This window comes from Sebastes fasciatus, chromosome 21 (assembly GCF_043250625.1).
Source record: "Sebastes fasciatus isolate fSebFas1 chromosome 21, fSebFas1.pri, whole genome shotgun sequence".
NCBI classification, from domain to species: Eukaryota; Metazoa; Chordata; class Actinopteri; order Perciformes; family Sebastidae; genus Sebastes; species Sebastes fasciatus.
The window spans coordinates 22,063,685-22,075,725 of NC_133815.1; the positions used below are offsets into that span (position 1 = coordinate 22,063,685).

The following is a 12,041-nucleotide window of genomic DNA, read 5'->3' on the forward strand; positions in this document are numbered from 1 at the left end:
ATTTACAGTGTTTTAAACTGATGCTCCATTAAAAAAAATAAAAGAACATTGTCCAGATCTAGATTTATAGGATTTTTTATTGAGTAATGAGTTGGTTGTAGGTGGCAAATTAAGCAGCAAAGTTAACAATCTCTGCATTTGCTTCACAATAAAAGCCTCCCAGCAGTGCCACCGTATTTAATACCTTTCATTAGATTTTGTTAGATTACCAGTGGTGTTTTAGTTGCTGTGTAACAAAGAAAATGTGAAACATTGATTGGAATCTAGTGAAGTCTAAAGAAGGCATGAAAAAAGAAAGGCAGCTGCAGCATTGACATTTTCCTACAACACTACAGGGGGAGAAATGGACTTTATTACAACTCTGACAGAGCACGATGAAAACAGAGCCTCCACTCTGTTAGATCAAGGTCTTGCTTTCCACTTGAACTACACAGCTAGTACACAACTTACTCATTCTGCCTCATTAAATAGTCACATTATATTTTCAATGTCACACTGGAGTGTGAATCATGAGCATCATTTAATAAAGTTTAAGCATCCACTAAGGCCACTAGTTTTACTACAGTAATACTCAACTGTGAAGCTGCAGTTTAGTGCTTGGGTTGGTAAGAATTGCCTTCAGGACTTCCCAACAAAATAGCTTTCACTGTTTCAGAACACTGTTGAAGTAGATGTTGATTGGCAGCTTTTGACTTTAGAAATACATTATTCTACAGTATGTGGGTGGAGTGCGGATTCAAAGTGGTGAAATTCCAGCTGGACAAACTATAATGTTGTGAACTGTATAGTGTTTATGTGTATAGTGTATAGAGTGCTCCAGGGAAGACGTATTTTTGTAGGCCAACCAAGAAGTTAGCATCACCTTGGTCCCCTCGAAAAAAAGCCAGTGAGATTTTTCCATTAGGTTTTGGATTAATGCAGAAAATAAGCTCTGTGGCAAAGAAACATTATGATACTTACATGTTTTGTTCAGCAAGATAATCTCCATAAATTAACTTTTATGATTTTTGAAGTGTAAATGCAATCGCCAGAAGTAAAAAGTTAACATTAGGCTATAATCAAACTATACCAGGCATGATGACGTAATGTCTCATTTAGCCACTTGTTGTTTTTTAAGACACCTAAGGGCTTCACAACTCAGGAGCGGGGTATTTATTGATGTATTTTATGTTGTAGAACAAAACGTTAAAATCTCTTAAGCTTGTGTTAACCACAAACCTTATTTCAGGCATCTAACTAAAAACCAATTAAAAAAACTCATTAACATCCAGACGTAAACTGATGGATAAATATGATTTAAAGATAAACTTATATTACCAAGTCAGCTTTGAGGCATGTTTATATTAGAATGCAAAAAGATTAACTCAATTTGCACTGGATATTTTATATGTCAATTATATTTAATATCCCTACATCCCCAACCTTTATGTTACTTCAACAATAAACTGTAAAGTAACTTTCCAAAAACACATTTTCACTTCATCAACACATTTTTTCGACACACAACTTGTGAATATGTGACATCTCTGTCAGCCTCATTGTGTAAGTGACCTCCTTTTCCTCACATTGCAGACTCTCACCGTTTGTGTGCTGACGTGGGTCCCACTTTCCTCTCTTCATTTGTCTCTTTTTTCACTAGTGTGCTATATTTCCGCTCCTCTCATCCATGATTACATGATTAAATATACCAATCAAATAAATGTGCTCTTCAATTTTGGGGGGTACATACAGTGAATAAACTATATAATTAAATATGAATCAAACATCCAATTGGCTGTCACAACACTTATGTCACAACCAGTTTTGTGAGCTGATCAATATACCTAACTTTGTATAGTGAGGGAAATGATATGTTAGGATATAATATGATAATTATCTATATATATATGGCTTCAGCTAAAGCCTTCAGTGGAATATAAACTTAATTTTAAAAAACCTCCCTATTCTCTGGCTCATACAGTATAATATTATTACCTTTTCCCTGCAATATGACTGTTTGGCATTTGACAGGACCTTATTTTACTAAGCAGTTTATTCACTCAGAATCTGTTTCTTTAAATATTCCACCCCAGAAATGCTCCTTTTTATCACACAGTATATCACCACTCAAACATTACATTACATTCTAAGATTAAGCCGAGTTGGACCACTAAATTATCACAAGTGTGACCAAAAGCTTTCTGAAGCATTTTGCCACTCCATTGTGCTCCCTACAGTGATCTGGTGAACAATGACTCACCTGACAGCAATCATTTTAGATAACTTTTTACACTGAATAGCTTTAATTTGCTTTCTCCAGCTGCTCTGGAAACAGTCATATGTCCACATGATATCCTTCCAACTTTTAATCCTGTTACGTTTTCTTTTTGCATAATGCAGTAAGCCTCTGCATTTCTCATTAATCTGACTGTTTGTTTGTCTACTGCAGGGGCCTCAAGGACCTCAGGGACCAGTGGGCTTCTCTGGACCAAAGGGCCCCCCTGTAAGTATTTCTCCTTCCTGCACACTATGCATCTCAATGTCCTGTAAAACAAACAGTACGGCTGTGTGGTTCGCCGCTTGTTCCTGATGTTCAGTGTCTACTTTCCTCTTCCTACTGTCTCGGTGGCAAATTAGCCTAGTTTGCAAACATTATAAATCCGAATTGATTCAATTTGAGGAGTTCATGGAGTGCGGTAACACATAGCAATATCCCTAATTCTGTGCAGGGATCATTAGTCTAACTGTTACTGAAGCAGAACCCATTCTCTCACTCCCCAGTCCAGGCAGGAGACAAGTGGTAATTTCCACCTATCGATTCAGGTTAGATTCATAGCTGGCTCTTCGCCCTCAACCAGTCATTTTGTTCCTTTCAACAGAACCTGTTATTTTTTCATCAGTGTTCCAGTAGTCTAACTACAACTTTGCCAGTCTGAAAATGATGTTTATAATTATATATTGTGCCTACAAAGCATTTACACAATACTGCAATAATAACATAATTGCTTGGAAAATTTTACTTTTATTCCGATGATAGGGCCAATTTCATAGAGCCATTATTCACTTCAGATGTGAATGTGATTATGATGAATGTTCTCGGTTACCTATTAAGTGTGTATCTTGATTTCTACCTAACAGGGACCACCTGGAAAGGACGGGCTGCCCGGACACCCTGGTCAGCGTGGAGAGACGGTGAGTCCTAAAGACGCAATATCCTGTTTGAGCTTTCAGCTGTGTGGCCCCGGTAAGCCTATAACTTCCTGCTGATTGTAGAAACGGAAGACCTCACATCAAGCTCAATATAACATAATATCTCACACTTGGATGGATTTGGCATATATCCACTGCAAGAGCTAACACAAGACTGTGACACCTGATAACTTTTCAGTTTTTCAGACGTGTTTAATCAAGAATCTCCTCTCAGTCTAATCTTGTTTTAATCCAGCAAAAATTACTTTTGTTGTGTTAATGGATGGTACTCAGTTACCAACGAGAGCTGTTTAGCTCCCATTCTTTTAAATTGCCTTTCGATTGAAGGACAGATCTGATCCTCCCAATCAGTGAGCTGCACTTCAATTGTATCCCCCCACTCTTCCTCCTCCACATCTTATCTCTGTTGCTCTTGTATGCAGCGGATTACAATCAGCGATACAACATCTCAGTGGGATGCCAAAGGGGCGGACATGTCTCTTAAAACGAAACTCTCAAGACAAAGCCCTTGTGAACATTGTCTGAGTCCGCTTGTCTCGTCTCTATTTACACTCACCGCATTCTGTCTGAGTAAATCCACGTGGCTCAGACTCCTCTCTCATAGCGATGGACACCAGGGAGCTGGGGACCATCCTTTTCTGATGCACCTTCTTACTTGTTACTCAAGTTTACAAATATGCAATGGAAGGATGCTGAACTTAGATCGTCCATTGGCAACAACGTGTCCTGCTTTAAAATAACTGAGCAGTAATACTGTAACTGAGGTATAACAAAACCAGCAGACATAAAATGTGTTGCAGCAGAATGGAACAGTGGTTCATGAGCTTAATGAGAAATGGCTGTACTAAATCTGCACTGAAGATGTATTGATGCATAGATGGCGTACCCCATGGGACATAAGATTTATCTACCAATAAACAAAAACAAAGCAAAGTTTGACTTGATCACATCTAGTTGCAATCCCCTGCTCTCTACTTTGATTCCTCCGTACTTGGTATGCATCAGTGCACCTTGGTTTGACGAGACTCAGAGGCCAATAAATTCTACTAAAAGCTTGACAGATCATCGCCTCCATCATTAAAGCTTCCCTTTCCGCCTGCCTCTTTCCTATAGATAACGTAATACACCACACATGAGTGCTTCCCTGCCTTTGCTGCGATCCAAGCTACACCGATAGAGTCTTCATTAAGGTGTTTATGGCTGTAGATTTATGCGCTGATGAACATGCTCCACAAGCATCTAATATGAGAATAGATCACGGCGATAAGGATGCTCATAGGCGCCCATTCCCGGCAACACAAGTTGCATTTTGAGGAAGTACAAATAAAGATTTGAGTCGGTGTCTCTGAATCAGGGCCGATGCTGTAACAGCTTGGCCTGAGGGTTTCCGTTGAATAATACATCACCATAAATCACAACGCAGTGATCAATAGGCCTGGAGTCATAAGTCAGCCAGGATCGCCCTTCTAAGAGCTCGGGTTTGAAAACTTTGTTTGGTTGTAGGGTAATAAGTTGCAATTGAAAGGATTTATAACTGCAATACCTCAGTGATGTTATGTATGGAGTGTGATGACTGAGGGTTTCAAGATCAAATGGAAATAAGTGGAAAAGTCAAAGTCAGTGTGCACCCGCCACTCTGCCCTTGGAGTTTGTTGCGTTGGCTTTATACTAATCACTCCCTGGCATTAATAGAGTTTTACTGGTTCACTCATGCCATTCAGTCTTAAAACATTACATGTTTACATCTGGGAATACACCAGCATTCACAAGTCAGATATAGATGGCAGATATGTCTCTATTAGATTATTAAATATATGTGAAAGATACCAGCTATTCTTTATCTTCCCACTCCAGCTGTATTAATTCCCTTGATAGCTGGCTTCTCTGCATCACACTGGGTTAATATTTGGGGAATATTGAGTACTTGGAAACTCGAGCCAATGCAGATCGGATTGTTACTCTCCCGGCAGACAGAAGTTCATCTGATTTGTGCTGCACTGTTGGAGTCGATGCTTGAGATGTAGAACTTCTATCTCTTTCTGCCTTGTCCTGTTCTGCTGTTTGAATCTGCTTAAGCATATCCATAGGGAATACTGCAATGCAAATCCACCACGTACTGTGAATGTAACCTTCTGCAACAAACAAAATGCATGGCATAGTTGTTTGGATGTTGTGCAAGGAACAGCAAAATTGAGCAACTGCAAATTTAAATAGCTTTATCAGGAAAAGTTTTTTTTGTTTTTTTTACATATAGATTGACATAAATCAGTATGCAATTGTTGACAACTATGGAGCAGTAAAAACTCCAAAACACACTGTCGGAATGATAACACAATCAGCTTATGAAGTTGTGGCTGATTTGAAAGTTAGCAGATGCCTAATTACATATTCAGCAGATTTATAGCAACATTATCATCCCATTGGGAGTCAGGTGTGTTGCTACCAGACTAAAATAAGCTCAATATTCACTGGTCTTTGACTCATAAACTTTCAGAGAAACTTACCATCATGCGGTTTTAGTAGCCTTTCAATCATTATATTTCGGTGTTCATGTTGTTCTCCATCTTCAGTGTCATTGCCATACAGACCTCACAACAGTGCTGCTGCTATTTTTGGCAGTTATTATTAATTTAGGACGGGGTCTATGTCATCAAAACTAAGGATTCCTAACTTGTAAAATCCCAAAGTTAGGATGGTTCTCTAGTAGCTAAATTCCTATCCTAAGATATGAAAAGCATTTTTTTCCTAAGTGCAGTTAGGAAACATGTTTCTGTGACACCAAAAATCCTAAATGTCATCCTAAATATAAGAAGTTTCTGTCATGAGGCCCCAGCTACTTATTTGCTTTGGCTCTTTATTTGTTGGTGCTGTGCAGGCAACATAGACTCAGTTTGACAGACCTTGTTTGATGGAAACAACTGCCTGCAATTGATTGTGAGTTGTTTGAAACTCAACCACCACATTCGCTATTTGCAAACCAGAAAGTGAACCAATGACTCTAAAGTAGAATCTGAAATTAGATTAGAGCTGCAGAGTTTGGGTCAAAATTTGTTTGGCACTATGAATGGCCATTACATAAAATAAATCATATCAAAAACGAAAATTCAGAGCCTATGATAACTATAAAAAACTACTACTTTTCTTCTCGGCAGCTGTGTGGATATGGTTTGATCAGATTTGATTGAGAGTGACCTGGCATCAAACAACCCCATAATCGTCATCACATTTTGAATCCATACAGAAATCTCTCATGTTAAAATAACCATAACGGTGTTCATGCAGGACTCATTGTTAGCATTTAAATATCCATGTGGCTCTGGTATAAAGAGTTATCTGCTTCTTGTCATTGTCAATGACATGTCAAGTGCCCTTCGTCTGCTTTGCATCCCTCTGTTGTCCGTCTGCTTTGTGAATCTTAATAGCAACGGCCAAACTCTGAGGTCATGCGATACTTCATCTAGTGGTAAGGTGATATGAAAGATTGAAGGGATAGATACCGCATAAATGGATCTAGCATTTCTGGCATGATATTGGTATTACAAATATAAAATCAAAGGTGCATTATAGTACGTCTGTGTAAGGTACATCACTAAAGTAAGATATCCTATACTAGGGATAAGAGAAATGCACTTTTCAAAAACAGATGCAGCAAATCCATCACGGACCTGAACAACTTATCAGATGGAAAACGTGTCGTGGTTTACATCCTGCCCATGTAAACAAGTTATTGCTCCTGTCAGTTTTGCTAGGCATATGTTTATAGTAATGGACCAGAATGCTAATGGTCCATTAGAGTAAAATATTGCACTATTGTCTCTAGTTGGGTTCTTTTACTTCATGAATGGGCATCTTGACAGCCTGGTTTGATTCCAGCCAGAGACCTTTGTTGCACGTCATCTCCCTCTCTCTGTTTTTAGCCTCTAGTGTCAGTAGAGGCTAAAAGCTTTAAAATCTTATCATGTAATCTTAATATCTACTTAATGAAGAGATCAATATTTACAGTGTATCAAAAGACTACATTTCCCTTAAGTTATTTACTGGCCAGCGTTGTAATCTATCCTTGATTGTGAATATAACCTGGAAGCCCATTGTTCCTACATCAAGGTAATACCAAGCGAAAACCTAAATCCCTGCTTATCAGCTGAAACAAATTCAAGTGGAATCCCTGTGGTTTCTTTACTTGGGTTTTATTAGATAAGCTGTGTGTTTTCATTGTTATTATAAACCGTAAAAATAAGACTTTGTAATGTGTTTTTTTTCAGGGTTTCCAAGGAAAAACTGGTCCACCAGGCCCAGGGGGTGTTGTCGGGCCCCAGGTAAGAGACATGTATTATTACCATCCTCAATGATTAGTATCTCATTAGAAAAATGAATACTGTAGACAACTACAAGATAATTGTGCGTGTGGATATTTTTGAACCCTTAAATGTTGTAGATCGATCTTAGATCAGTTCATAACAGCTCTCATTTTGGAAATATATAATTAATTTATTTATATTTTGGACACCCACTGACTCATGAGATCTGAGCTTTGGTGTAAATTATCAATGAAGTAGGACTTTAATAACCCTATCACATGCCATATTGTATCATAGTTATGTTGAACTGAAAATAACAGCCAACTGTGTGATGGCATCTTAGGGACCAACTGGAGAGACTGGTCCCGTTGGTGAGAGAGGCCACCCTGGACCCCCCGGTCCACCCGGAGAGCAGGGTCTTCCAGGTGCTGCTGGCAAGGAGGGAGCGAAGGTATGTGTCCACTATACTGTACTGAAGGGATGAGAAGTATTCTATTGTAGCATAACATGCTAGAAATGGCCTCATTGCTCCTCTGAAAAGACCTGGCTCACATTTTCTTCCTGGCTGTGTCAGATCTGTGTTACTTATACTGAAGAGAGGAAGCCAGGGAGGTTGATAGAGAGATCAACAGTATAGAGGTGGGCTGCAAATTGAACTTATGCAGTTGCAATTATCGTACATGATTTGATTTTGCAGATTGAGCTGGATTCACAATCAGTTAGGTTTTCTGGAGGGCATGCGAAGCTCAATAAACTACTGGCTTAAATAGAATTGGGAAAAAGCAGAAATAAATCTATAGCAATAATAAATTCACCCAGAAACACCAACGTCTCACCATTTCTCTCTGTGCTATACGAGACTCTGGAAAGTGACTGCTGAAGGTACAGTAGCTGTGATTTGGGACTGCATTCCCTCCCTGACCAGCAATTGAGTGCCCATTAGGAGCAGACAGTAGCCATTTCGTAGAAGTATGTGCAGCTCCAAACCAAAGCCCTGACTCCCAGGACCACTCAGCATCCCCTGCTCCCCATCCCCTCCCTCAAACAACCCCATGTCTTCTGCTTTCATTCTCTTCCTGCCTTCAGCAAGCAGACAGTTTAATCAAGTCCGTGGGCTAACTCCAAGCCTTCCGCCACTCACAGCCCCTCTTTCCTCCCCGCTCCGCTCAGGCCTGTGCATCACTATGCCAGGGACACTTTGTGGAGGTCCTGGCAGCAGAGCCCAAATCCTCTTATACCTCTCAAGCCCACTCTTCTGTGCCTCCCTGTTTGCAGATAAAGTCAGCCTGGCAAAACAAAAGGAAAGCAAACAAAGACAGAAAATAACTTTCTTTGGAGTGAAATGTCCTTCTTTAAGAGATGTGGTTTAAAAAGAAATCAACAAGTAAGTAGACGAGATTGCCTTGTAATTATTGGCACTAACTCTAAAAGTTAGTTGAGTGTCTGAGGTGAGGGTGAGGGAACAGTTACAAACAGTTCAGAAGCTGAACCCACTTTTGCTTGCATATTTGTATTGTCCTTCCTCTTAGTAAGCACTCTGTCAAAAAAGATCTCTGTCCACATGTATTTGGTGTTTGGAGTCACACCTTTGAACTTTTGATTTGAGCTTTGTCTCTAAATTACAGTTTAGAAGACTGAAATCTTTTGTGTTTCATGTTGTGGCTGATTATGTGAAAGCATTACCGCATTGGGTGAGAATTATTCATGACTGTGTGGTGACACTTAATGAATCCACAGAAAACATACATACTTGAAACTAAATGGCTAATGGGCCATTAAGATGGATGTCAGCTACAAAACAAGTAGCTGGTGAGATATACAAAGCCATTAGTATATACTATGTTTGCTTGTCATATACTTCTCTCTCTCTCGCTCAGCTGCAAGATGTGTACTAGTTTAGCACTTTATTTTAAAACATATATGCAGAAACAAACCTGCATGTGCACATTTCACCAGAGGGCTGAGGAGGAGGAGGAGGATGTTCCTTTAAGTAGGAGGCCCATGTCTTAAGTTCTGATTTACAAGTTTGTGTCTGAGTGCAGAGCAGTTCTCAAATACAAGATTTAGCTGCATGTGCTTTGCATCTCCAAACCGATGCGACACCATGAAAACACCAATTCAACACTTCACAAGCAATGGAGTTACATAAAACGTTGAGCATTTGGATAACTCAAGTTTAAATAAAAAAATTAAGGTCATCTAATGTCATCTAAAACACAAACGTTCCAAGCTCTCAATTTGCGGTTACAAAGACTGAATTTGAGAGTGTTTTGTTTCACTACAAGGTCTCACTGCTGCTACAGCAATGACTGAAGACTCAAGGCCCTTTTCAGACTGACGCTATATGAGGAGAGAGGCTCAACTGAAACGTACATTTATTTTGTACATTTTTATGTAAAGTAATTCTGTGTATTTTAATTATTCTGTAAATGGTGACCAGTGATTCATCTGTCACAGCAGTCTCATATAAAAGGGTCAAACGTTGTTCAGTAAACCTCATACTACACCAGTTTCCTGTATAAAACAGGTATAGAGCTGATTGTCATGTGGACCAACCTACCTGATGAACCAGGCTAGCATTTTGATCTTAAAATCTTTATTTTACCTTGATAGTCTGGCATTGCCTACAATTTTGGCTCATTGTCTGGCAAGGCCCAGTTGGCTTCATGTCAGATAGGCAGCACAATAGATGACAGTTTTACTCAGACACCCTTCTCACACCTGATTGGATGAATCCACCACTTGTTGGGCTGTTATTCATCTTTGCATCTCTGCTTGTCTAACTGGAAAAGCACAACAGCTGTCCTAGAAAAACGCTGTCAGATTCCTCGCAGAGCATAACCAAAATCAGTTTCTCAATAAATTGGAGGTGAGCACTAGGACATGCAGCATCATGCTTCATTTTTTACATCATTCCAAACCCTAGTTTGACACCCCAAAGCAAAACATTGTTTTTCATCAACTGATCAATTTTGAGATTCTGGGCTATTTTGCTTCCATTACATGTCTTCTTTCAGACTAGTGGAAAGAAAACATCTAAAATACACATTTAGGTGTTTATTTCAATACACTTTGTTTATTTGCGTCTGTAGATTTCTCCTAAATTCATCAAAATGTAGCATTAGATAAAGCCTCATTTGCATATTTAAACATAATATTTCAGAAAACATGTAATACAATACATAATTGTGTTGTAGTCGTTTACCCTATTCACCTGTAGTGTCTTGCAATAGGAATTTTACAATCCATATCTCCAAAGGCCGTTTTCTCAAAATTAGGTTTTTCTCAGACTCTGAGGCAGAAATCTCCTTTTCACTTACATACACCAAACTTTCCACTTTCATTCCTGTCTATATTCAGAAGGTTTTTACAGAGGGGTTTGGTCATATACCAGTCATAGCCTGTTTATAGAACATCTCATTCCTAAAAACATGGCAAATGATTTTTTTTTATGGCTGTTGACAGTATTTTCTGATTTATAGAGAAATAAAAAGAGATTTCCCAAATTCCCTCAGTAAAAACATTTGAATCTGATATGTCCAAAAAAAAAATGAAACAAGAATTTTGAACCTGGCTTTATCCATGCAAATTAGCACATATTTAATAGGATAATAGAAGATAATGCCTCATGTGCATTTTAAAACAGAAAATTTCAGAAAATTTGTAATACAAAAAATGATTGTCTTAATATAAGTAATCAACTGGGGAAGTTGCATGGTGATATTCACCTGGGGTGTCTTCCATTAAGAGACAAGTCTCTCATCATCTGCACACTTCCTGTAGTTTGGTCATATCTGGTCAGACTTAGTTGGTCCTTGAAAGATGTTTTCAAGATCTTGTGGTGAAAACTGTCTATGTGAGATGTAGTCTGGCTTTGTGGGTCTGGTATTTTTGGTCCTCCTGCAGAAAAGAAATGTTCTCTGTTGCTCAGCAGTCAACAGTTTTTCTTTTGCTTTAATTAGAATGAATATTGAATAAAGCAAGAACATTGATGTATACTAATTCTAACACAAACATGTGTGATTGTGTGTATAGGGAGACTATGGACCACAGGGATCCTCTGGTAAAGACGGTCCCCCCGGCCTTCGAGGCTTCCCTGGAGAAAGAGGTCTACCTGGCGCCACGGTAAGAGCTGCTCTCCACCTGCACCCATTCATCATAGCTTCTCTTTACATGTGTTTGCTAGTAGAAAGTGACAGAACATTGCTACATAACAAATGAACCAGCATCCATCTAGAGCCATTCACTTCATTAGAGACACCAGCCCTGGAATTCACTCCTTGCAATCAATCCGGTGCAGAGGAAATCCAAGGCGACGTCTTACAAATGAACAGGCGTGCCTCTGCATCGCTCCACCGCCACTGACACCACTGTTTTATCCACCGCAATGCATCATGGGCCTCTATTATAGAAGTAGGGAATTGTTGGTTATCAAAATCTTTCCCTGGTGTAACTCAAGGACCTGAATTGTTTTGTTTTTTTCATATTTCAGTGCCAAAATTTTTTGGAGGGCAGCAAAGTTATTTGTTTGTCTCTGTATGCATTATTTACTTA

The 12,041-nt window shown here is 39.1% G+C and overlaps 1 protein-coding gene across 6 annotated transcripts in view; it reads left to right on the forward strand.

Annotated features, from left to right (window-relative positions):
• col11a1a (collagen, type XI, alpha 1a) overlaps positions 1–12,041 on the forward strand; it is a 90,425-nt gene that overhangs the window by 48,547 nt on the left and 29,837 nt on the right. For all 6 annotated transcript variants that reach the window (XM_074621771.1, XM_074621773.1, XM_074621775.1 and 3 more), the window contains 5 exons: positions 2,429–2,482; positions 3,118–3,171; positions 7,452–7,505; positions 7,831–7,938; positions 11,523–11,612. In XM_074621771.1, coding sequence (XP_074477872.1) covers positions 2,429–2,482; positions 3,118–3,171; positions 7,452–7,505; positions 7,831–7,938; positions 11,523–11,612 — 360 coding nt within the window. The remainder of the gene's footprint in view (positions 1–2,428; positions 2,483–3,117; positions 3,172–7,451; positions 7,506–7,830; positions 7,939–11,522; positions 11,613–12,041) is intronic.